Below are 26,052 nucleotides of genomic sequence, written 5' to 3'. Positions count from 1 at the left end.
TAAGATTGATATCTAATATGCATCAAGAAAATGTTACAGAAAAATCACAGAAAGAAGAAAACATAAAAAAAATGATGTAAATAAATTCCATCCTTCAGGTCATGGTGGCATCTCACTCGGGTTCCTCGTCCTCTGACCAGCTCAGGTTGTCATCAGAATCCTCTCCGCCACTTTCCTGGGGTGTCGGCTCCGGTTCGACTTCCTCTGTAATCTGGGGAGTGGGGGCCATCAACTCCAATCTGCCCCATGTCACGGCATCCGACTTCTTCAGAGTGATTTCCACTTTTGTTGGAAATAAACTCATAAAACTTTTATCCACATCAATGACCTGCCGAGACAAAAGAGAATGTTCTGTGAGAATGAGAGTAACTGGACGGTGACCAACACCGCGCCTCCATTAATATATGTCTTGGTGTCACAGACAGAGAATGTGGGGGGAGATCCAAAAGTTTGAGTTGTCACCAAAATAGGAATAGAGGAGAAATCTTCCAAAGGGGACACCTATTGTGGTGACAACTATGAGGGGGTTTCCGGCATTTTGGAGAGATTTTCTCTCACTTCCAGCTGTGTGTACAGGTCAGGAAGTTAAGAGAAATCTCTCCAATAGGAAAAAGAAAATGTCAGGTGATCAGGTACTAAAGTCATAAGACTGATAAATAAGAGCCAGCTTCCTTTTTAATGGACCCTTCAAAGGCTTAGAGACATTTTTACTTTACTTTTACTTTTGTGGTTTATAGGTCTTTAAACTGATGTTTTACATTTTTATTATTGCACATTTGACCCAGAATTCCCAGAGCACTGTGGGTTAGCTAAAGAGACAGCAGTCTCTTCGGTTCAGGTAAGGGAGGAGTCACTGCTCTGGATGGGGTGGGGTCCACTCACTGGAGGGATGGGGTCCACTCACTGCTCTTAAGAGGGGGAGCCACTGCTCTGTTTTTGTAAACTTCATCTTAATCTATAGAGCTCTGTTTAACACTGCACAGCTAATAATGTGAAAAGGAGACTTGGGCTTCACCTGCCAAAGCTGAAGACAAAGAATTATTGATCAACATTTTATATTTATCTATGAAATGTAATTTAATCCCAACCATAGTAAATAAAAGAGAACGCCTGTTCCCCGATCTCATACGTACCCCCCACAGCTCCACCTTCTTCCGGAATTCTTTGTCCTTCTGAAAGGTGATCTGAATGTCCAGCTGCAGAGAGAGGCAGAAAATGGTGACACGGGTATTGGTGTCAGAGGCGGCAAATCTTATCTCTAGAACACGGACTGGTCTGTTTATGTTGTCTTCCCGGACAAGAAATGTACCAACAATACCTTCAACTGACCCAAATCATTTCTTTTCCTGAACATTTGTGGTCTTATAGGGAACATCTAGGGTATTAATGATGTCTACCCTGAAAAATCTACATTTAGTCCTTTTATCACCCTGAGAACTGGATGTGCACTTCCTGTGCATAGGCACTCCCAATATCAGTCCACTTCCTGTGCCTAGACACCCATGATATCAGTCCACTTCCTGTGCCTAGACATCAATGATATCAGTCCACTTCCTGCACCTAGACACCCCTGATATCAGTCCACTTCCTGTGCCTAGGCACTCCCAATATCAGTCCACTTCCTGCACCTAGACACCCATGATATCAGTCCACTTCCTGCACCCAGACACCCATGATATCAGTCCACTTCCTGTGCCTAGACACCCATGATATCAGTCCATTTCCTGCACCTAGACACCTCTGATATCAGTCCACTTCCAGTGCCTAGACATCCCTAATATCATTCCACTTCCTGTGTGTAGACATCCCTAATATCAGTCCACTTCCAGTGCCTAGGCACTCCCAATATCAGTCCACTTCCTGCACCTAGACACCTCTGATATCAGTCCACTTCTGGGGCGTAGACACCCCTGAAATCAGTCCACTTCCTGCACCTAGGCACTCCCAATATCAGTCCACTTCCTGCACCTAGACACCTCTGACATCAGTCCGCTTACGGTGCCTAGACATCCCTGATATCAGTCCACTTCCTGTGCCTAGGCACTCCCAATATCAGTCCACTTCTTGCACCTAGACACTCCCAATATTAGTCCACTTCCTGTGCCTAGACAACCCAGATATCAGTCCACTTCCTGTGCCTAGGCACTCCCAATATCAGTCCACTTCCTGTGCCTAGACACCCATGATATCAGTCCACTTCCTGTGCCTAGAAAGCCCAAATATCAGTCCACTTCCTGTGCCTAGGCACTCCCAATATCAGTCCACTTCCTGTGCCTAGACACCCATGATATCAGTCCACTTCCTGCACCTAGGCACTCCCAATATCAATCCACTTCCTGTGCATAGGCACTCCCAATATCAGTGCACTTCCTGTGCCTAGACACCCCTGATATCAGTCCACTTCATGTGCCTAGGCACTCCCAATATCAGTGCACTTCCTGTGCCTAGACATCCCTGATATCAGTCCACTTCCTGTGCTTAGGCACTCCCAATATCAGTCCACTTCCTGTGATTAGACACCCCTGATATCAGTCCACTTCCTGCACTTAGGCACTCCTGATAGTGCACTTCCTGTGCCTAGAGATCCCTGATATCAGAGTACTTCCTGCACCTAGGCACTCCTGCTAACTCTGCACTTCCTGTTCTTTAGCCTCCTAGCTGTATATCTGCAGTGTAAGATCATCTAAGGCACTGCACCCTCTGACTGTGAGTCTCATCAGATTTGGTGATGTCACTGCTGTGCTGCTCACCGTTCTCCTTGCTGGAGGGGGAAGCTGTACCTGAGGACCTGCAGCGGAAGGATCTCCCTGCTTCTTCTTCATCCATTCTGTTGATCTGCCCTTCCTTCCTCCTCATTACCTCTCCAGTCATCAGATTACCAGTCACCAGGGGGGAGGGGGGCAGCTCTGATATGAGGAAGTAAAGCCCCGCCTCTACCAAGATGGCCGCTTCCACACAGAGAAGAAGAAGTCATGGAAAGTCAGTAAATGGGGAGAAGATCAGCTGCAGGGAGACCTCAGACAAGGCTGGTGACTGGTCCTTCGCCTTCCGCTTGCTGGTTTTGGGCACAGCTTCCTCAGTACAGGTCCTCTTCAATTATTTTCACTGGTCGCATGCTAGTGCTGGAGTATCTGGAATCTCTCACCTGCGTGCGATTGGCGCAAATCTCTGTGAGATCTGGTATGGAGGTTTTGGCATAGACGGTGATGACGACGAGGCTGCTGGTCTGATGCCAGTCATAGCGACATGCAACTTCCTGAGAGAGAGAGACAGATAGTGATAGGCTGGGAAGAGCAGATCATCCAATAAACTACAGAGTCACAACCCAACCCCCTCCCATGGTCTCCTTCCCCACTGCCCCATTCACCCGGGGAAACTAAGGGACATATTTACTATTCAAATATACAAGAAGCAGTAAGAGCTCCACACTAACCATTGAGGAGTCCTAAGTGATAATCTGTAGAAAATGAAGCCAACGCGTTTTGAGGTTCGGATACGCCTTCATCAGGGGGCATCTGCACCTCAAAACGTGTTGGATTTCTTTTTCTACAGATTGTCTAAAAATAAAGTATGGTACTCGTACTGCTTCTTGTATATTGGACCCCCTTCAATTAGTGGGTGCTCTGGTATATATGAGCGGCCTCACCGAAGAGAGTCACCCTGACCAATGAGAGTTCTGTTACACCGCAGGATAGGAATGACAGAAGATCTGGGGTCTCTTTTCTTATATAGCTATATTCAAGGTATGGATCCCAGGGGACTCTGTCCTCTTCCTCCTCCTATGGTCAGCGACCATCTGCTCAGACACCTAGCGCAGTCACATGGGGCGGGGGCAGACCTCTGCTTCTCTCTCCTATGAGTGTGGGGGAGGGGTAAGAGAAGATAATGGAAGCAATCTTTGGGGGGCGGCATTAAACTGAACCCGTTACTTTACCCCCAAGTGGATATCCAATGTCTTTATATGATAGAGATTGTCTGTGTGTGTGCTACAATTGTAATGACGGCTGATGGGGGGGGGGGGGGGGGGTGATAATTCCATCTCTCCCAGAGAAAAATCATCAGAGTACAGTGCCTGGAAAAAGTATTCACACCCCTTGAAATTGCCCACATTTTGTTACAACCAAAAACAAAAATGTATTTTATTGGGATTTTATGTGATAGACCAATACAAAGTGACACATAATTGTGAAGTGGAAGGAAAATGATAAATTATACAAATAAATATGTGAAAGTGTGGGGGAGGGGCATTTGTATGGCGCCCCCTGGAGTCAATACTTTGTAGAACCCCCTTTCTCTACAAGTCTTTTTGGGGGTGTCTCTACCAGCTTTGCACATCTAGAGAGGACATTTCTGCCCATTCTTCTTTGTAAAATATCTGAAGCTCTGTCAGATTGGATGGAGAGCATCTGTGAACAGCAATTTTCAAGTCTTGCCACAGATTCTTAATGGGATTTACGTCTGGACTGTGACTGGGCCATTCAAACACATGAATATGCTTTGATCTAAAACATTCCATTGTAGTTCTGGCTGTATGTTTCGGGTCATTATCCTGCTGGAAGGTGAACCTCCACCCCGGTCTCAAGTCTTTTGCAGACTCCAACAGGTTTTCTTCTAAGATTGTCCTGTATTTGTCTCCATCCATCTTCCCATTAACTCTGACCAGCTTCCCTGTCCCTGCTGAAGAAAACCATCCCCACCACATGATGCTGCCACCACCATGTCTCACGGTGGGGATGGTGTGTTCAGGGTGATGGGCAGTGTTAGTTTCCCCCACACATAGCGTTTTGCTTTTAGGTCATAAAGTAGAATTTTGGTCTCATCTGACCAGATCACCTTCTTCCACATGTTTGCTGCGTCCTCCACATGGCTTCTCACAAACTACAAAACAGGACTTCTTATGACTTTCTTTCACCAATGTCTTTCTTCTTGTCACTCTTCCATAAAGGGTAGATTTGTGGAGAGCCCGACTAATAGTTGTCCTGTGGACAGATTCTCCCACCTGAGCTGTGGATCTCTGCAGCTCCTTCAGAGTTACCATGGACCTCTTGGCTCTACTCTGATGAATGCTCTCCTTGCCTGGCCCGGTCAGTTTAGGTGGATGGCCATGTCTTGGTAGGTTTACAGTTGTGCCATACTCTTTCCATTTTCAGATGATGGATTAAACAGAGCTCTGTGAGATGTTCAAAGCTTGGGAGATTTTTTGTATAACCTAAGCTTGCTTTATACTTCTCCACAACTTTATCCCTGACCTGTCTGGTGTGTTCCTTGGCCTTCATGATGCTGTTTGTTCACTAAGGTTCTCTAACAAACCTCAGAGGGCTTCACAGAACAGCTGTATTTATACTGAGATTAAATGACACACAGGTGGACTCCATTTACTAATTAGGTGACTTCTGAAGGCAATTGGTTCCTCTAGATTTCAGTTAGGGGTATCAGAGTAAAGGGGGCACCATACAAATGCCCCCCCCACACTTTTCACATATTTATTTGTATCATTTATCATTTTCCTTCCACTTCACAATTATGTGACACTTTGTGTTGGTTTATCACATAAAATCCCAATAAAATACATTCATGCTTTTGGTTGTAACAAAATGTGGGGAATTTCAAGGGTATGAATACTTTTTCCAGGCATTGTGTATATTGTTATCATCATTATTTTTATAAAGACTAGTTTTATACTAAATTCTATTATTCTTATCATTGCTGTGTGCCCTCACCCGTTTCCCTGGAGGTTGCACCCACAGATGTCTCCCGTTGGTACATCCCTTCTGATCCAGGAATTCATTGAAGTCGCTTGTTTTAATGCAGCAGCAGGACCAATACTTCATTCTACAGGGGGAGCAGAGAGATATATATAATGTATACAGAGAACTGTGACATCATGAACCCCTATAGTGTGCTCTGTGAATGAACCCATAGAAGAGATGTGATCCTGGACTGGGCGGTGTGTAGTTGCTCTGTGTGTTGTAAATACAGTGAGGGGAAAAAGGTATTTGATCGGTTGCTGATTTTGTACGTTTGCCCCACTGACAATGTATTTGATCTCCTACCAATCAGCGAGATTTCTGGCTCCCAGGTGTCTTCTATACAGGTAACAAGCTGAGATTAGAACTCTTCTCTCTTAAAAGGAGTGCTACTAATCTCAGCTTGTTGCCTGTATAAAAGACACCTATCCACAGAATCAATCAATCAGATTCCAATCTCTCCACCATGGAGATCAAAGATCTGTCCAAGGATGTCGGGGACAAGATTGTAGACCTACACAAGGCTGGAATGGGCTACAAGACCATCGCCAAACAGCTTGGTGAGAGGGTGACAACAGTTGATGCGATTATTCACAAATGGAAGAAACACAAAAATTAGAGTTACGCTTACCGGTAACGTCTTTTCCAGTAGTCTTTCAGGACAGCCACTATGAGAGATAGACTCCTCCTCTTCCTCTGGAAACACTGCGCCAGCCCATAAATTCTTACTTCCCCTGCCGGACCTCAGTTTATATTGAGATTACCTCCGGCCAGCTGGGGAGACACAAGAACACATTAATAACATATTTATCAAATACCATTATCTTGCTGCGCTCTGGTCTTTTGTAAGACTCCCCCCAATTTTCGGGTGGGAACTAGGGCTGTCCTGAAAGACTACTGGAAAAGACGTTACCGGTAAGCGTAACTCTAATTTTCCCTAATCGTCTTTCAGGACAGCCACTATGAGAGGATAAGCGAGCACTTACCAGTTAGGGTGGGACTACAGCTTGCAAAACCTTTCGCCCAAAGGTCTGCTCACCTGCCGACACCAGATCCACTCTGTAGTGTTTTACGAAAGTGGAATAGCTGGACCATGTTGCTGCTCTGCAAATCTGCTCTGGCGTTGCTCCCGCTCTTTCTGCCTGGGAGGCTGCCATAGCTCTAGTGGAGTGTGCTTTAATACCCACTGGGATTTCTTTCCCTGTAACTGAATAAGCCTGCTCGATGGCTACTCTGAGCCATCTCGCAATAGTGCGCCGGGACGCTTTACAACCTTTTCTGGCCCCCGGAAAACAAAACAAATAAGGAATCTGACCTTCTGAATGTCTTGGTCAGTTCCAGATAGTGTAGGATACATCTCCTAACATCCAAATAATGAAATTTTAGTTCCTTCTCACCAGAGGGATTGGGACAAAAAGAGGGCAAAACAATTTCCTGGCTTCTATGAAAGCTGGATGCCACTTTCGGCAAAAAGGCTGGATCGGTCTTTAAAACTATCCGATCCGGAAAAATAACGCAAAAGGGAGCCCTGACTGATAAGGCCTCCATCTCACTGACCCTCCTGGCAGTTGTTACTGCTACCAGAAACACTGTCTTCAGAGTAAGCTCTCTCAGAAAACACTCCTTTAAAGGCTCAAAGGGGGGTCCAGTTAAGCTCTGTAAAACTAAAGATAAATCCCATCTGGGAAAGGACAGACCCTGGACCGGTCTCTGTCTGGACAGGGCCCTAAAGAACCTGACTACCCATGGGTTGGCAGCCAAATGATCTTCCAAATAAACACTGAGGGCTGATACTTGACCCCTAAGGGTACTAATGGATAAGCCCTTATCTGCCCCACATTGTAAAAATTCCAAAACTGCGGCGGAGCTCCGTACTGGGAAAGAGCTCTCTGCGCACCACTTGTTGAAACGTAACCAGACCTTTTCATAGATCTGGCGAGTTTCCTTCTTCCTACTGTCCAGGAGGGTAGAAACTAGTCTCTCTGAAAATCCTTTAGATTTTAATAAACCTTCCTCAGTAGCCAGGCCGCTAACTTCCACTGGCGTACTTGTGGGCAGAGGACTGGCCCCTGAGAGAGGAGATCGTCCCGAGGGGGCAAGAGTAGGGGAGGTTCTACCACCAACTGCTTTAGCATTCAGAACCATGCTCTCTTGGGCCAATGTGGAGCCACCAGAATCAGAGATGTGCTTTCCATTTGAAACTTTCTCAGAACTGCTGGCAACAACGCTGGAGGTGGGAAGGCATAGCAAGTTCTGAAGTGCCAATTCTGGTTCAAGGCGTCCACACCTAAGGCTCCCTCTCCCCTTTTTATGGAGAAAAAACAGGGGGTCTTTGCATTGTTTTTGGACGCGAACAGGTCCACCTCTGGAGACCCCCATCTCTTTATTATGAGATTGAAGACCTCCTGGTTGAGAACCCAATCGCCCTCCCTCAGCCTCTTTAGGCTGAGAAAGTCTGCTACCACGTTTTTCTCTCCCCTCAGGAAAACTGCTGAGAGCGAAAGGGTGTAGGTTTCGGCCCAGGACAGGATCTCTGTCGCTAAAGACAACAGGGCTCCGCTTCTCGTGCCACCCTGCTTGCTTAAATAGGCCACTACGGAAGAGTTGTCCGACCGCACCTGAATGTGGTGACCCCAGAGCTCTTTTTTGAAGAATCTGAGGGCTAGTCCCACTGCCCTTAATTCTTTACAGTTGGACGATCGAGTCAACTCGCCGTCCTCCCAAGTGCCCTGGGCTAGAAGGGAACCCAAATGTGCCCCCCAACCTTTTCCACTTGCATCTGTGGTCACTACCCGAGAAACCGGGATGAGCCACAGACGCCCCTGCGATAGATTTATCATTTTCCTCCACCACCAGAGGGATCTCTTTACCTGGTGTGGAATATGTACTAGGGTGTCTAGAGCCTCCTGACTGTGGTCCCACACCCCTAGGATGAAGGTCTGTAGGGGACTAATGTAGCCCTGCCCACTGCACTGCTGGGAGGGTAGATGTAAGGAGACCCAATACTGACATCAGAACCCTTATGGAAACCAGCTGGTTGCTCTGAAGAGAGGCCACCGCTCTGTCCAGCTTTTGTACCTTTTCTCTTGGTAGAAAAACTCTCAACAGTGTTGAGTCCAACAGGAAACCTAGATAGGAGATCTGTTGTGAGGGGGATCAGGCTGGACTTTTCCAAGTTCAGAAGCCACCCCAGGTCTGTAAGGACCCCTTTGGTTAGATCGAGATCCTTTACCAACTGTGTTGGGGATGCTGCAAATAAAAGCAGGTCGTCCAGGTAGGCTATTATACATATCCCCTGGAGCCGAAGAAAGGCCATGGCTTCTGCCAGGACCTTGGTAAAAATGCGGGGTGCAGAGGATAGCCCGAATGGCAGGGCCTGAAACTGAAAATATACTGTTTCTCCCCCTAAATCTATGGCAAGGCGTAGAAAACTCTGCGAGGCTTCCGCTATAGGGATGTGTAAATACGCGTCCCTTAGGTCCAGAGATACCATGAAACAGTTGCGGGGCAGAAGAGCCTTTACTGAAAAGATCGATTCCATGCGGAATCTTTTGTATGTCACTGAAGCATTCAGGGGCTTTAAGTTCAGAATCAACCTGAACTTTCCTGAGGGTTTTTTCACTACAAAGATGTGAGAATAAAACCCCCTTCCCTCTTCTGCTTTTGGGACCCTGAGAATAACATCCTGATTCTCCAATTCCCTCAGAGCTTCTAGCAAGGCCTCGGCCTTTACCATGCACCTGGGTAGATGCGTGACAAGGAGCCTTTGAGGGGGTGGTCTTAAGAATTCCAAGAGGTACCCCCTTCTTATTACTCCTAAAATAAATTAATTGGGGGATATTGTCTCCCACTGTGGTAGAAAGGCCCCCAGTCTTCCTCCCACTGTAGCTGGAATGTCACTGGGTTTTACGGGGCTGGACAGGAGGGCGAAAAATCGCCCCTCCTCTGCCCCTGCTTTTTTGGGGCCAGGTTTTCTTTTTCCCCTCTGGTTTAGAGGTTTCCCTATGCCCTTGCAGACGAAACCCCTTTTTAGTTTGTACGGGGGTTTTCCGTTTAAGAGGAAAGGATTTTTTCTTGTCCGCTGTCCGGTCTAGAACAGTCTCTAGCCCTGGGCCAAAAAGGAGGTCCCCCGTCAGGGGTATCCCACATAGCTTTATCTTGGAGGCATTATCCCCTGGCCATGTTTTTAACCAGAGGGCCATTCTGGCCGAATTGGCTAGAGCCGCCGTTCTGCCCGACATGCGGACGGACTCAGCAGAGGCATCTGCTATGTAAGTGATCCCTCGCAGCATAGTAGGGAAGGATAACAGAATGGTTTCCTTATCTGTGCCTGCCTCAATATGTTGTTGGATCTGTGAGAGCCAGTGCTCTAAATTGCGAGCCACAACTGTAAGGCCGCGTACACACGGGCGGACTGTTCGCCCAACTTTGTCCGCTGAACAGTGTTTCAGCGGACAGTCCGCTCGTGTGTGGGCTTCAGCGGACAGTTTCAGCGGACTGTTTGACGAACAAAGTCTTACGGAATTTCCGTAAAACTGTTCGCTGAAACTTGGTTTCAGCGGACAGTCCGCCCGTGTGTGGGCCAGTCCGCTGTACTTTCGAAATGAGCGGACTGTTCCCGCCCGGAGAAAAGTCTGCTCATTTCGAGCGCGTCTCCAGGTAGGCGGGGCCCGCGAAGGAGACGTCGCGGGCTCCGCCGCCTGGTATGGACTTAAAGGGGAACTCCAACGCCGAAAAAAATCGGCGTGGGGGTCCCCCCAAAGTCCACAACAGACCCTTGTCCGAGCACGCTACCCGGCCGGCCAGGAAAGGGGGGCGAGCGAGCGCGCCCCCCCTCCTGAGCCGCACCAGGCCGCGTGCCCTCAACATGGGGGGTGCCTTGGGGAAGGGGGGGCCGCGCGGCCCCCCCACCCCAAAGCACCTTGTCCCCATGTTGATGAGGACAAGGGCCTCTTCCCGACAACCCTGGCCGTTGGTTGTCGGGGTCTGCGGGCGGGGGGCTTATCGGAATCCGGGAGCCCCCTTTAATAAGGGGGCCCCCGGATACCGGCCCCCCCACCCTATGTGAATGAGTATGGGGTACAATGTACCCCTACCCATTCACCTGTAAAATAAAAGTACCCAAAAAAAAAACACAACACACGAGATAAAATATTTTATTGCACAGCTCCGGGGGTCTTCCGTCTTCGGGGGTCTTCTCGCCGGACTCCTCCGCTACCTTCTTGTAGCTCTTTTGCTAGCGGAGGAGTCCGGCTTTCTTCCTCCCCGCCGCCGGCCTCTTCTCCCGACTTCGGGGGTCTTGTCCCCCTCTTCGGTTCTTCTGTCGCCGCTGTCGCCGTCGCCTTCCGTTCTTCTTCTTCTTCTTCTTCTCCAGGAGATGTTGACACGTCGCTCTCTCCGGCCGGAATGCCAGAGCCGCGCTGCGCGGCCACTTATATAGTGACAATGGGGCGGTGTCACATGGTATATGTCACATGGGTTGGTCACATGGGTTGATGTCACATGGGGACTATGACATCGTAAGGGGGCGGGGTCACCATGTGACCAACCCATGTGACATATACCATGTGACACCGCCCCATTGTCACTATATAAGTGGCCGCGCAGCGTGGCTCTGGCATTCCGGCCGGAGAGAGCGACGTGTCAACATCTCCTGGAGAAGAAGAAGAAGAAGAACGGAAGGCGACGGCGGCAGCGGCGACAGAAGACCGGGCCACCGCCTGTAAAAGAGCTATAAGAAGGCGCGGTGGCCCGGCAGAAGAACCGAAGAGGGGGACAAGACCCCCGAAGTCGGGAGAAGAGGCCGGCGGCGGGGAGGAAGAAAGCCGGACTCCTCCGCTAGCAAAAGAGCTACAAGAAGGTAGCGGAGGAGTCCGGCGAGAAGACCCCCGAAGACGGAAGACCCCCGGAGCTGTGCAATAAAATATTTTATCTCGTGTGTTGTGTTTTTTTTTGGGTACTTTTATTTTACAGGTGAATGGGTAGGGGTACATTGTACCCCATACTCATTCACATAGGGTGGGGGGCCGGTATCCGGGGGCCCCCTTATTAAAGGGGGCTCCCGGATTCCGATAAGCCCCCCGCCCGCAGACCCCGACAACCAACGGCCAGGGTTGTCGGGAAGAGGCCCTTGTCCTCATCAACATGGGGACAAGGTGCTTTGGGGTGGGGGGGCCGCCCGGCCCCCCCTTCCCCAAGGCACCCCCCATGTTGAGGGCACGCGGCCTGGTACGGCTCAGGAGGGGGGGCGCGCTCGCTCGCCCCCCTTTCCTGGCCGGCCGGGTAGCGTGCTCGGACAAGGGTCTGTTGTGGACTTTGGGGGAACCCCCACGCCGATTTTTTTTCGGCGTTGGAGTTCCCCTTTAAGTCCATTCCAGGCGGCGGAGCCCGCGACGTCTCCGTCGCGGGCCCCGCCTACCTTGACACGCGCTCGAAATGAGCGGACTGTCCTCGTGTGTGGGCGAGTCCGTTCATTTCAAAAGTTGCGCGGACTTAGTACGACGAACTTAGTCCGCTCAAAAAGTGCCGTGTGTGGGCAAGTTCGTTCATTCAAAAGTTTGAGCGGACTGTTTGACGAACTTAGTTTCGGCAGACAGTCCGCCCGTGTATACGTGGCCTAACTGCCATTTCAGGCTTTAAATTGCCGATAGCCGAGTCCCATGTTTTTTTAAGCAGAGAGTCAATCCTTTTGTCCATGACATCTGCCAAGGCCCCCATGTCTTCAAACGCCAAATCTGTGTGTCTGGAGACCTGGGAGAAAGCGGCATCCAATTTGGGATTTTTATTCCAAAGGCATGCCGGGTCCTCTGAAAATGGGAACCTTCTTTTGAGGGATCTAGATAAAAAGGGTTTTCTCTCCAGATCCTGCCACTCCTTTTTAACTGTTTCCATTAAAACTTCGTGCACTGGAAACACCCTTCTTTTTGGCTCCCCCAAACCTGAATACATCTGGTCATGCAGGGTTAGGGGCTTTTTATCCGTCTGGATACCGAGGGTTGCATAAATTGTCTTTAAGAGGTCCTCTACCTCATCAAGGGATAATTTATATCTGGAGGCTTTCCTGGACCCCCCCGTCCTGGTCCTCCCCCTCTGAACCCTCCTGGGAATCGGAAGAGGAACTGTCTGGAAGTTCCCTACCTGTCCCTGAAGGGCCTGCAACCTCTGTCCCCCCTGTACTAGCAGGTTGGACCGGAGCAGAACTCTGTGCTAGAGGTGGGGTTGTATCCTTGGGAGATGGACCCGTGGGAAGCTGAAATTTTTCAAAAAGGGACCTAAAAGAAGAGAAGGTGGACGAGAGCTCTTTGACTGAAGCTGCTAGTCCTGACTCCTGTTCAGATTCCCTTTCCCTAACGAGGGAGTCAATACAGCCTTTGCACAACACTTTGGTCCAAGATTCCCCTAAAATGTCCCTACAGGAGGCACACTTCTTTTTAGAGCTATGCGTAGACCTAGTTTTTTCCGTAGCTTTCTAAAAAAAAAAAAAAAAGGAAAAAAAGAAAAAACAGAAAAAGACAAAGTCAATCCAAAGCTCGGGATACAACCCTGGGAGTGCACTAGACCCTTTTTTAAAGGAAGGAATCTGAGCCTCCCCCTCCCCCCTGGCCACCCAGGGGGTCTGCCCCCCCCCCATGATAGAACCATACATTGGGGTGGGGGGATCCTAGATAGAGAGTACCCCTCCCCAGGGTGCTCTTACCTTAGGAATGCTGGAGATAGAGTCTGTTGTTTGAGCCTCAGCTTCTGACATGACTGCAGGTGGCTGCTTACTACAGAGTTCCACGCTGCCTGTGCGCGTTCCGAACTCATCTCCAGCTTGTGCCCGGCCCTCCTATCAGCTCCACGACCCGGAACCGGAAGTCGATCGTATTCGAGGTCAAGCCTTCGTTTCCGCCGGATACGACATCGCCCGTCGTTCGGCCCGCTCGGTTCAAAGAAAAAAAAGGGGCGGACTGTACCCTTGTACAGGGAAATCTTCCGAACGGCTTGCCAGCTGCGTCCCTGTAGACGCGATAGGAGTCCCCCACGACCTGAAGCCGCGCTCGACTCGGAAGGGGTGGCAGTACCTGGTGAGGTAAGTAAACCGTTCGACCCGCCCGACACGCGGACGTTGGTTTCGAACGGTTTGAACCCAGCTTTCTCCAAACGAAGCCCCTGCTTCTTCCAACCGGGTTCTTTAACGACAAAAATGGCCACAGCCTCCCCGACTGATCGGCCTGGTTCCTTGCACAGTGTCTCCCCGCCGGAGGAAACACTAATAACTGAGGTCCGGCAGGGGAAGTAAGAATTTATGGGCTGGCGCAGTGTTTCCAGAGGAAGAGTCTATCTCTCATAGTGGCTGTCCTGAAAGACGATTAGGGAAATAATGGTCAGTCTCCCTCGGTCTGGGGCTCCATACAAGATCTCACCTCGTGGAGGTTCAATGATCATGAGAACGGTGAAGAATCAGCCCAGAACTACACGGGAGAATCTTGTCAATGATCTCAGCTGGGACCATAGTCACCAAGAAAACAATCGGTAACACACTACGCCGTGAAGCACTGAAATCCTGCAGCGCCCGCAAGGTCCCCCTGCTCAGGAAATCACATGTACAGGTCCGTCTGAAGATTACTAATGAACATCTGAATGATTCAGAGGAGAACTGGGGGAAGTGTTGTGGTCAGAGGAGATCAAAATCCAGATCTTTGGCATCAACTCAACTCGTCGTGTTTGGAGGAGGAGGAATGACATAGGACCTCCATGTATGACAGTGGGGGATGGTGCTCTTGGGGTCATAGGACCTCCATGTAAGATGGTGGGGGATGGTGCTCTTGGGGTCATAGGACCTCCATGTATGATGGTGGGGGATGGTGTTCTTGGGGTCATAGGACCTCCATGTATGACCCCAAGAACACCATCCCCCACCGTCATACATGGAGGTCCTATGACCCCAAGAACACCATCCTCCACCATCATACATGGAGGTCCTTTGACCCCAAGAGCACCATCCCCCACCGTCATACATGGAGGTCCTATGACCCCAAGAACACCATCCTCCACCTTCATACATGGAGGTCCTATGATCCCAAGAGCACCACCCTCCACCGTCATACATGGAGGACCTATGACCCCAAGAACACCATCCCCCACCGTCATACATGGAGGTGGAAACTATATGCTTTGGGGTGGTTTTCTGCCAAGAGGACAAGACAACTTCACCACATCAAAGGGATGATGGACAGGGCCATGTACCATCAAATCTTGGGTGAGAACCTCCCTCCCTCAGCCAGGGCATTGAAAATGGGTCATGGATGGGACTTCCAGCATGACAATGACCCAAAACACACGGCCAAGGCAACAGAGGAGTGGCTCAAGATGAAGCACATGAAGGTCCTGGAGTGGACTAGCCAGTCTCCAGACTTTAATCCCATAGAAAATATGTGGAGGGAGCTGAAGGTTCGAGTCGCCAAACGTCAGCCTGGAAACCTTAATGACTTGGAGACGATCTGCATAGAAGACAAAATCCCTCCTGAGATGTGTGCAAAACTGGAGGCCAACTCCAAGAAACGTCTGACCTCTGTGATCGCCAACAAGGGTTTCTCCACCAACTTCTAAGTCATGTTTTGTGAAGGGTTCACATACTTATTTCACTCATTAAAATGCAAATCAATTTATAAAACTTTTTTGAAATGTGTTTTTCTGGATATTTTTGTTGTTATTCTCTCACTGTTATAATAAACCGACCAATAAAATTTATAGACTGATCGTTTCTTCGTCAGTGGGGCGAACTTACAAATTCAGCAGCCGGTCAAATACTTTTTTCCCCTCACTGTAATATCCTCGTCTGGTGGTGATGAATGATTGGATATTTGGGGGGGGGGGGGGGGGGGGGGGCAGAAATCACCTCCTTACCCTTCATGGAAGACGGGGACCCCTGGGTGATGGACACACACCCTCTCCTCACTCTCCGCTCCTTGATAAACCTGCAGGAAAGGTGAGAGGTAATCGCTCTTCTTCTATAATGAGGGATAGCAGGCCTCAGCACACAGCGGGGGAACTTGGCAAACAGAGCCTGTAATGACGCAGGACGAAACGCGTACGGACGCATGTTTACACACGTATGTCATTCTACTTGCAGAATATGAATTCTTGTGATTGGAATAAATGTCATACATACGGGCTTATATTACACTGATAAATGCACTCTGAACGCAGCCACGGGCCATTGTTTTTATGGCCCTGAACGCTGCTGTACAATCCGTAATGTGCATGAGACTTGGGAATGCCATCCCCTCTGTACAAACATTACCGCCCCCCTCCCCTCCATACACACATTAACGTCCCCCCTCACCTTGGTACACACATTACCGCCCCCTCCCCTCCGTATACACATTACCATCCCTCCTCGCCTCCGTACACACATTACCGCCCCCCTCCCCTCTGTATACACATTACCGCCCCCCTCATCTCCGTATACACATTATCGCCCCCCTCATCTCCGTATACACATTTCTGCCCCCTCCCCTCCATACACACATTACCACCCCCTTCATCTCCGTATACACACTACCGCCCTCCTCCCCTCCATATACACATTACCACCCCCCCTCACCTCCATACACATATTACTGCCCCCCCCCCACTTCCATACACACAGTACTGACCCCCTCACCTCCAAACACACATTACCACCCCCTTCCCTCCATACACACATTAACGTCCCCCCTCACCTTAGTACACACATTACCGCACCCCTCCCCTCTGTACACACTTTACTGCCCCCGTCACCTCTGTATACATATTACCGCCCCCTAACATCCGTATACACATTACCGCCCCCCTCACCTCCAAACACACATTACCGCCCTCCCTCACCTCCGTACACACATTACCCCCCCCCCTCACCTCTTTACAGCCGGAGCGTTTACACCGCGTCCCCTGCGCTGTCACCCCCGCCTCCTCTGTAACATAAAAGGTGATGAATGGATTTATTGCAAAACTGCAGAAATAACAGCAACCAAATTCACATTTCTAGAGAAGACGGCGAGCTTCATAAACTGTGCTGGGTGTTATAATGTCCCCCACCCCTCCCCCCTCACCTTTTATCTGAGAGTCCAACTTCACCGACAGCGTCATCTTCTCCAACTCTTCTTCTAATGAGCGGGAAACTTTCACCAGAAGGGGGCGCATCTCCTCCTGAGTGCTGCAACAACAGACAGCCTGACTGTAATAACCACACCACCAAATGGGGGGGCGCAACTCCATATCAATGGCCATGGGAGGACAACTCCATATCATTGGCCATGGGGGGAGGCAACTCCATATCATTGGTCGGGGGGGGGGGAAACTCCATATAACTGGCCATGGGGAAGGACAACTCCATATCATTGTCCATGGGGGGGGGGGCAACTCCATATTATTGTCTATGGGGTGGGCAACTCCATATCATTGGCCCTGGGGGATGACATCTCCATATCATTGTCCATGGGGGGGCAACTCCATATCATTGGCCATGGGGGGGGGCAACTCCATATCATTGGCCATGGGGAGGGCAAATCCATAGCATTGGCCATAGGGGGCAACTCCATAGCATTGGCCATAGGGGGGCAACTCCATAGCATTGGCCATAGGGGGGCAACTCCATAGCATTGGCCATAGGGGGGCAACTCCATAGCATTGGCCATAGGGGGGCAACTCCATAGCATTGGCCATAGGGGGGCAACTCCATAGCATTGGCCATAGGGGGGCAACTCCATAGCATTGGCCATAGGGGGGCGACTCCATAGCATTGGCCATAGGGGGGCGACTCCATAGCATTGGCCATAGGGGGGCGACTCCATAGCATTGGCCATAGGGGGGGCGACTCCATAGCATTGGCCATAGGGGGGGCGACTCCATAGCATTGGCCATAGGGGGGCGACTCCATAGCATTGGCCATGGGGGGGGACTCCATATGAGTGGCCATGGGGGAGGCAACTCCATATCATTGTCCGGGGGGGCAATACTATAAAATTGTCAGTGAGAGAGGGTAGCAACTCCATATTATTGGCCATGGGGAAGGGCAACTCCATATCATAGGTTGGGGGGGGGGGGGCAATTCCATATTAATGGCCATGGGGGGGGTCAACTTTACATTAATGGACATAAGGAAGGGGGGTAACTCCCATATTAATGACCATGGTGGAGGGGAGCAACTCCATATCATCAGCCATGAAAGGGTGCACCTCGTTATTAATGGCCATGGTTGGAGGGGGGGAGGGCTGCATATTAATGGCCATAATATCAGTATGATGTTGAAAGCCCATGAATTATATATTAATTTGGAGGTCAGCATGGGAATGACACAAGGACGTCCCCCGAGGCGCCTCTCACACACACAGATGATCGATCATTATAATTGAAGAAGGAGCCCGGTGACATTTTGCCACCATCCCCCAAACAGGGTGCAACCACTTTTTTGTCTCTTTGCACCCCCTTACCTCTCCTGTATATTCTGCGAATGGGGGGGGGGGGGGGAACAGACATGAACTATCATTACCTCGGCCTCTCCTTCAGCATCTTCTCTGCAGACTTGGGGCCCTGTACAATGATCTCAGAGGCGGTTTTGCTTCCAGAGATGTCGGGTTTTAGAGTTTCTGGAGGTTTCTCATTGCTGTGCGGCCCCTTAGTGCAACCCTAAGGAAGAGAGATCCATAATGGTGACACCAAGACACAATGGAGACATAGTATACAATATATACACCGGATACATAGAAAGTATACAGTATATACACCGGATAGAGAGTATACAGTATATACAATGGATTCATAGAAAGTATATACACCAGATTCATAGAGAGTATACAGTATATACACTGGATACAAAGAAGACCCTAGAGAATAAAATGGCGATCGTGGCAATATTTTATGTCACACGGTAATTGCGCAGTGGTCTTTCAAATGCGGGGGTGGAGATCCTTCTCCACCATTGACTCCCCCAGATCCTTCTGCACTATGGATTCCCCCAGATCGTTCTCAACCAATGACCCCCCCAGATCCTTCTCCACCAAAGATTCTCCCAGATCCTTCTCCACTATGGACTTCTCCAGATCCTTCTCCACCATTGACTCCCCCAGATCATTCTCCACTATGGATTCTCCCAGATCCTTCTCCACCATTGACTCCCCCAGATCCTTCTCAACCATTGACTCCCCCAGATCCTTCTCAACCATTGACTCCCCCAGATCCTTCTCCACCAATGACTCCCCCAGATCCTTCTCCACCATTGACTCCCCCAGATCCTTCTCCACCATTGACTCTCCCAGATCCTTCTCCACCATGGATTCCCCCAGATCCTTCTCCACTATGGACTGCCCCAGATCATTCATCAACATTAACCCTCATTTGCCGTATTGTTGCCCAATGAAGCAGTGCATTGAGGTCGGCTTGCACCCACTTTAAGAGCAAAAATTACACGTGGGAGGTAAACTGACTGCACACTTATTAGTGTAGGTGAGACCGAACAGAAGGACGATTGTGGCGGCTAGAGACTTTTAGATCAAAAATTAGATACCTGCAGTATGGTCAACAACCTGTGAACCCCCCCAACCATCCCACCTATATGGGTTCACTGGACATCTCATTCTATAACCATGACCATTAATATGCAGTTGCCCCCTTCCCCATGACCATTAATATGGAGTTTCCCCCTCCCTCCATGACCATTAATATGCAGTTGCCACCCCCACCCCCTCCCACACCATGGCCATTAATATAGAGACGCCCCTCCGGCCCCCCATGGCTATTTCTATAGAGTTGGTTACCCCGATGGCCATTAATATAGAGATGCCCCCCATGGCCATTTCTATGGATTTGGTTCCCCCCATGGCTGTTAATATAGAGTTGCCCCCTTTGTGGCTATAACATCCACCACTGTTCTGGAAAGACTTTCCACAAAATGTTGGAGGGTGTCTGTGGGAATTTTTAGCCATTTTGTGAGGTCAGGTACTGAAGCTGGATGAGAAGACATGGCTCACCATCGGCTTTCCAGTTCATCCCAAAGGTGATCAGTAGGTATGAGATCAGGGACCTGTACAGGACACCGGAGTTCCTCCACACCAAACTGGTCACATCATGTTGTTATGGAATTGTGAGATCAGGTACTGATGTTGGAAAAGAAGACCTAGCACACCATCTGTGGTCCAATTCATTCCAAAAGTGTTCAGTAGGGCTGAGGTTAGGCCTCTGTACAGGACACTTGAGTTCCTACACCCATCACATCTATGTGAGCTTGTTGGACATCCAATTCCAAACATCATGGCCATTAATATGGAGTTGCCCTCTATTGTAGCTAGAATATCCTCCACTCTTTGTGAAGATTTTGGAGGGTGTCTGTGGGAATATGGGGCCATATGTGAGGTAAGGTACTTATGTTGGATGAGATGGCTCACATGTTGGGCCCCACATGGGGCACCAGAAAGTAAAGCGTCCGGCACACAGAGGGATTGTTAGGGGCAGAAGAACTCACCTGGATGGCCAGGAATTCGGAGAAGTCTGTGGTACGTTTCCGGCAGCAGGACCAACCCTGAGACAGAAAACAAATCTTTAGTGACAACAACCAGAACATTGAGAATGGCGTGTGAGATCTACAGGAGACGTACTGACCTTCAGAGCGTCATGGAAGATGGGATATCCAGGGTGGAAGAGACAAGCGTCTACGGGTGAGGGGAAGAGAAACTTGCGTGAGTTCAGTATCATCTACTCCTCATTCTCATCACATCCAGAGACCTACCTCCATAACAAGCCTTATCTAAAGCTGAACTCCATGAACGTCCTCCTAGTGGAGAGGCTGTGCCTGTACTGCAAGGGTTAACGGCTCATTTATGCCTACAGGAATTGGGTACAGCCATTTTACTGCCCGAATCCTCCGCTCCCCCAGGCTCCTCCAGGCTGCTAGACTGGTCCTCACCACCTCTTCTACCCTACACTCTGGAAGTCTAGGGTCCTCTGACATCATCAAGACCAATGCAGGGATCATAGCTCTACATTTGATATGAGGATGCCAATGAATGGTCCACCAGCAGAGCATGGGGGAGCTCTGTCTGCTGGGGTTTTCCCCTCCCTCTGACAGACTACTTGTGTGTGTGTCTAAATCTGATTGGTGTCAGCCTCATTTAATCTCCTGTACAGCAGAGCTCAGACTGGGGGAGACAATCATGTGTGCTGCATGCAAATATGCTAACAATGAGCTTGCTGATAGGACGAAAGAGCAGATGGATGACCTCATCAGTCTTTCACTGTCCAGTCAGCAGGCTTGGGGTGGAGGGAGGACACAGTTGTAACTGTTAGCAGCATCATCCACCTGGCTGTGCTGTGTGGCAGAGCTGTGTAAATCTAAGGACTGGATGGACATCCTTGTATTTCGTTGGTTTACTGGAGATGGGCTGCACACATTTGCACACCTTCTTCTTGGACACTTACCTGTAGGATTGTTGGTACTGAGGAATCTCTGTCCACACCCCTTGTTATAGCAGAGCACATAGTCACCGGAGGGGTCCGGGGTCACTTGACTGCTCATAGTACCAAGGGGAGGAGGTGAAGCTGTCAGCATGGCGATTCTGTACAACAAAGCACAACAAGAGAGAGCGGTCATTGCAATCCTCATTCTGACAATACCAGCCGCCTAGCTGTGTTCGGCCTCCATACCTCCTTGTGTCCACCCTCCATACTTCTCATGTCTTGTCTCCATACCTCCTCATGTCCACCCTCCATACCTCCACATGACTGGTCTCCATACCTCCTCATGTCCAGCTCCATACCTATGGTTGCCACCTTATCCCTTTAAACCCAAACACATATTAACTACACAGGTTCTATGGCTGATTAAGGTGGTAATTAAACTCACTTGGTGCCTTATCTGCATTTAATTAGCCACAGAACCTGTGTAATTCAAAGGTGTTAGGGTTTAAGGGGATGAGGTGGAAACTCTATCCATACCTCCTCATGTTCACCCTCCATACCTCCTCATGTCCACCCTCCATACCTCCTCATGTCCACCCTCCATACCTCCTCATGTCCACCCTCCATACCTCCTCATGTCCACCCTCCATACCTCCTCATGTCCACCCTCCATACCTCCTCATGTCCACCCTCCATACCTCCTCATGTCCACCCTCCATACCTCCTCATGTCCACCCTCCATACTTCCTCATGTTCACCCTCCATACTTCCTCATGTTCACCCTCCTTACCTCCTCATGTCCACCCTCTATACCTACTCATGTCCGGCCTCCTGGGAGAACCTATATTTTTGGGTGGAGTCAGGTGATAGGTGGTTCTGTGCCACCTGGATGGCTGTCTGGGTGGACGTGTGTTGTATTGCCTGGGCTGCTAGGCCGGAGATTGGGCCAATCCTGGGCACATCTGGCTGCTAGGCTGTCTAAGGGCCTATCCAGAAACAAGAGAGCAGCACAGGGTTGGGATTGCGGCTTTAAGTCCAACCAAAAGTGATGGTTCTGCCGGCTGGAGAACCTGTCATGGTCGGAGGTAGAGGGGAAGCTAGCTGCCACCACTAAGGGACCATCCACCTTATTACCAGGGACCACAGTGAGTAACTGAAGCAAGTACTGGAGTAGTGTTCTCACCCACCAGGCACGGTGAAGAATCAGGGAAACTTCAGTGGGTATCAAGTCAGGGACCTAACCAGCGGAGGCGACGCTTGCAAAGCAGCGTTGTGTGCCAAGCCAGGGACGATTTTGTCTGGCTCTATAGGAAGGTGGCAAGTAACATCTGACCTTCTTCTGGACTGTGTTGTCGTGTGTACTACCAATGTGGGGAAGAACCCGCAAGTCTCACTGCTCATGGGGGAGGATCGGCCTGGTATTTTGACACTTCCCACCAGCGCTTTGAGGGTTAACATAGACCCCAAAATGGACTCCAGTACAGTTTTAGCGTGCCGCAGCATGAGTAAGGCGGGTGCCACAGTTCCCTGTGAACAAACGCACCAATCCGTTGGCCGGGGGAGGAGTCCCCGCTCTGCAGAGGAGGATAAGGAAGTGCTGCCAGGTGTGTCTGATTGTGGGTTGGAGAGAAAAGTGGTGCAGTTTGTAGGAGAGATGGCGGAATGAAAAAGGTACGCATCAGGTGTTTGTTTCGGTCCGAGCGACACGAAACCTGTCCTGACTGACACCGGAGTGTGGTATACACCAAAGGGTAAGCTTGCCCTGTACACGGCTGGAGGCTTTGAGGCTCTGGGACTGATCTGCGAGAGATGTTCTGGCCTGACTACGCAGTTGAGGCCTTGGATCGTCTGTGGATGCTGAGGACAGCACTTATTTGAGGTTGTCTCTCCAACTCAACCTCTGCAGATACTGTAAGTTGACTGGGAGAGGAACGTCGCTATCCTGGCTGGGAGTGACCTCCAGAGCCCATGTTCTATACCCAGAGTCATGCAGGAAGCTGCTAACCTTGCATTGGTGACTACCCCAGGACCCAGCGCACCAGTCACTCATTGAGGCCCGCGGACAGGCTCAGCTGCTCGTCTTGATGTCCTAGCCAGCAGGGAGGAACTGGGTAAGCCAGCAAGACGTGAGAGTGGTGTGCCCGGGGGGGAAGGGGATGCCAGTGGCCGATAAAGGGGATACTAAAGTTGTGTCAGTTACAGCGAGTACCAAGAGCAACCATATCCTAGCCGAAGCGTGATGTACTATTACGGATTCAGACATCCTGTCTGTCTATCTGAACTCTTTTCTAATACGTTGTTTTATACCGGGAAGTGGGGTGACAGCGATGAGGAACGGATGGGTGATGTGCCGGAAGGTGAGGTTCCTTTCCGTTGCTGCCACCAGCGTACAAATTGAGATGTCTGCTAATGCAGCTCCACTGATAAGCATCACTAAACCTTTCAAGGAGGATCGTCAGGCTCCATGGCTTCCCAAAGTTCACCCTATCATGCCCATTACTTGTGACTAAGCCTGATTATAGGCCAAATGTGGTTGCGGAGTGTTCGGTTCAGCGAACTGGATGGCTGCCTGGGTGGACATGAGCAGAGCAGGGTTGAGATTGTGGCTTTCGGTCCAACCAGAAGTGGCGGTTCTGCCGGCCAGAGAACCTCTCATGGTCGGAGGTGGAGGGGAAGCTGACGCCACTAAGGGACCATCCGTCTTATTACCAGGGGCCTCAGTAAGTAACTGAAGCAAGTCCCGGAGCAGTATTCTCACCGAACGGGGACGGTGAAGAATTGGAAAACTTCAGGCGGAGATCAAGCCAGTGACCCAACCAGCGGAGGTGACACTTGCAGAGCAGTCTTGTGTGCCAAGCCAGGGACCGAGCAGGCCAGTGGGGTGACGCTTGAGAAGTATCTGGAGTGCCAAGCTAGGGATCCAGCAGAGAGGCAGGGGTGATGCTTGAGAAGTATCAGGAGTGCCAAGCTAGGTACCCAGCAGGGAGGCGGAGGTGACGCTTGAGAAGTATCAGGAGTGCCAAGCTAGGTACCCAGCAGAGAGGCGGGGGTGACGCTTGAGAAGTATCGAGAGTGCCAAGCTAGGTACCCAGCAGAAAGGTGGGGGTGACGCTTGAGAAGTATCTGGAGTGCCAAGCTAGGGACCCAGCAGAGAGGCAGGGGTGACGCTTGAGAAGTATCGGGAGTGCCAAGCTAGGTACCGAGCAGAGAGGCAGGGGTGACTCTTGAGAAATATCTGGAGTGCCAAGCTAGGGACCCAGCAGAGAGGCGGGGGTGATGCTTGAGGAAGATGCTAAAGTGAGGATTGGAGGAGCTCAAGGGATTCAGTGGCAGTGAATCAGAGGGTCTAGTGAGAGAGACCGGGAGCTCAGTGGGCTGAAGAACTACAAGGAGTGATTGTAGTGGAAGTGAAAGAACTGTTACGCTTTGTGTTAGGAACTGTTAAAGACTGTTGCCATAGGAGACGGCATTCCTACATATGCAGATGTGGCGTCTTGCTGGATGCCTTTCCCTGCACGGCTGTCCTGTTGAAGTCTCGTAGTCTTCCAATAGAACTTGCAACTACCTAAGGGTGTCCTGGCCCTAACCCTCTCTCCCCCAAAAAGTATGTTAAGAGAAATAAAATCTTTTTGCATTCAAGAAGTGTCTGGCGCCCAATAACTTTAACTACCTTGCACCCACCATGCCTCACAACACACCATATACAGAAGGAGGTCAGTTATCTCTGGCCCTGGAGGTTCTCATTATACAGAAGGAGGCCGGGGACCTCGCTACATACACATGGAAAGTGTTTAGGTGTGACCTCATATTATATGGTTTTGGTAAATCTATAGGAAGATTGTATAATGTATGGAATGTGGAACACACTTCTATGAGTCAACACAGATCTAGAACCTTCTCTAATACCAGATTTCCCAATGATAAGAGAAGATGACAATCTATAGATACAAAGTATAATAAAAAATACACATTAATTACAATGTAATATTTATAGAATCCAACACACATCTGGAATATTCTGTTATCTCAGAATCCTCATCTATATTATCCATAAAGGAGAGAAGATTCTACAGAGGGAATGATCCCGGGATGGGGGATACGAATGGGATAAATACAGAGAGAAGATATTCATCTATAAATACAAAGTATATTAAACGGACACAACAAGCAATAAGAACATAATAATACGGATATAAGGATATAATAAATAAGAAGGATATAATAAGGATATACAGAATACGGGGTCAGCTAGGACTGAAGATAAAAGGGAAGAAAACAATAAATTCCATACCTGAGTAGGAGAGGGTTGAGAGGACGGGATCCAGGCTGAGCGAGGTCCAGGCCGGGTGGTGACGTACGGGTGGTGGAGTTCGGATTGTGGAGGCCGGATGGTGGTGGACGGATTGTGGAGGCTGTGTGGTGGAGGACGGACACGTGGCCCTATATTTAGATCCTGGAAGGGCCAACCCAACACCAAAGATGGGAAGAAGAATGTCAGCAGCTGTGACAGGTGATGGACAGAAGACAGGAGCCGAGATTCAAGAAGGGACAAGAAAGATCTGGAGGAGGACTGAGGAGTGACCCCGGAGGAGGTCCATCTTCTACATACAATGTCGTCATTTCTGACCTTCCTTGTGATATCAGAGAGTAGATCCAATCACAGAAATCTCATAGAAGATTTGTCATACTGATGTCAGTTCACAAGTCATTGTCAAAGTTTATAAATCTGAAGCTTTCATTATAATAATCCCCGGTGATCCTGCCATGGGGGGTCTTTGTTCAGTCACTTCCTTTTATGGGGTGAAAATTGCCCATGACTCCTAAGCGTTGTGTATTATAAACAATTGGCTTTTTTATTTATTTATTTATTATTTTTAACATAAAATCCCAT

At 49.7% G+C, this 26,052-nt stretch overlaps 1 protein-coding gene across 1 annotated transcript; it reads right to left on the bottom strand.

Annotated features, from left to right (window-relative positions):
- LOC143972563 (cysteine and histidine-rich domain-containing protein 1-like) lies at window positions 1-25,583 on the bottom strand. The gene is made up of 12 exons (XM_077474395.1): window positions 25,453-25,583; window positions 21,183-21,319; window positions 20,367-20,416; window positions 20,230-20,286; window positions 18,262-18,398; window positions 16,823-16,926; window positions 16,629-16,684; window positions 15,636-15,706; window positions 5,721-5,832; window positions 3,146-3,256; window positions 1,134-1,196; window positions 1-328 (listed from the first exon to the last, which is right to left on the bottom strand). Exons 2-12 carry the CDS (start codon window positions 21,310-21,312, stop codon window positions 113-115), a joined length of 1,107 nt encoding a protein of 368 aa, XP_077330521.1. The 5' UTR covers window positions 21,313-21,319; window positions 25,453-25,583; the 3' UTR covers window positions 1-112.
- Window positions 25,584-26,052: the final 469 nt, after the last annotated feature.

This window comes from Lithobates pipiens, unplaced genomic scaffold (assembly GCF_037356315.1).
Source record: "Lithobates pipiens isolate NorthernLeopardFrog02 unplaced genomic scaffold, aLitPip1_a1.2 Scaffold_1, whole genome shotgun sequence".
NCBI classification, from domain to species: domain Eukaryota; kingdom Metazoa; phylum Chordata; class Amphibia; order Anura; family Ranidae; genus Lithobates; species Lithobates pipiens.
Note: the sequence above shows the minus strand (reverse complement) of the source record. Positions and strands in the feature narration are given on the sequence as shown.

Bases quoted from the DNA above. Each gene is read 5' to 3' on its own strand.
- LOC143972563 (XM_077474395.1), bottom strand. From the start codon at position 21,312: ATGCTGACAGCTTCACCTCCTCCCCTTGGTACTATGAGCAGTCAAGTG. The intron at 15,707-16,628 runs GTGAGGGGGGGG...CCTTTCCTGCAG, and splicing joins AACGCTCCGGCTGTAAAGAG to GTTTATCAAGGAGCGGAGAG. The intron at 329-1,133 runs GTACGTATGAGA...TTGTCTCGGCAG, and splicing joins AGAAGGTGGAGCTGTGGGGG to GTCATTGATGTGGATAAAAG.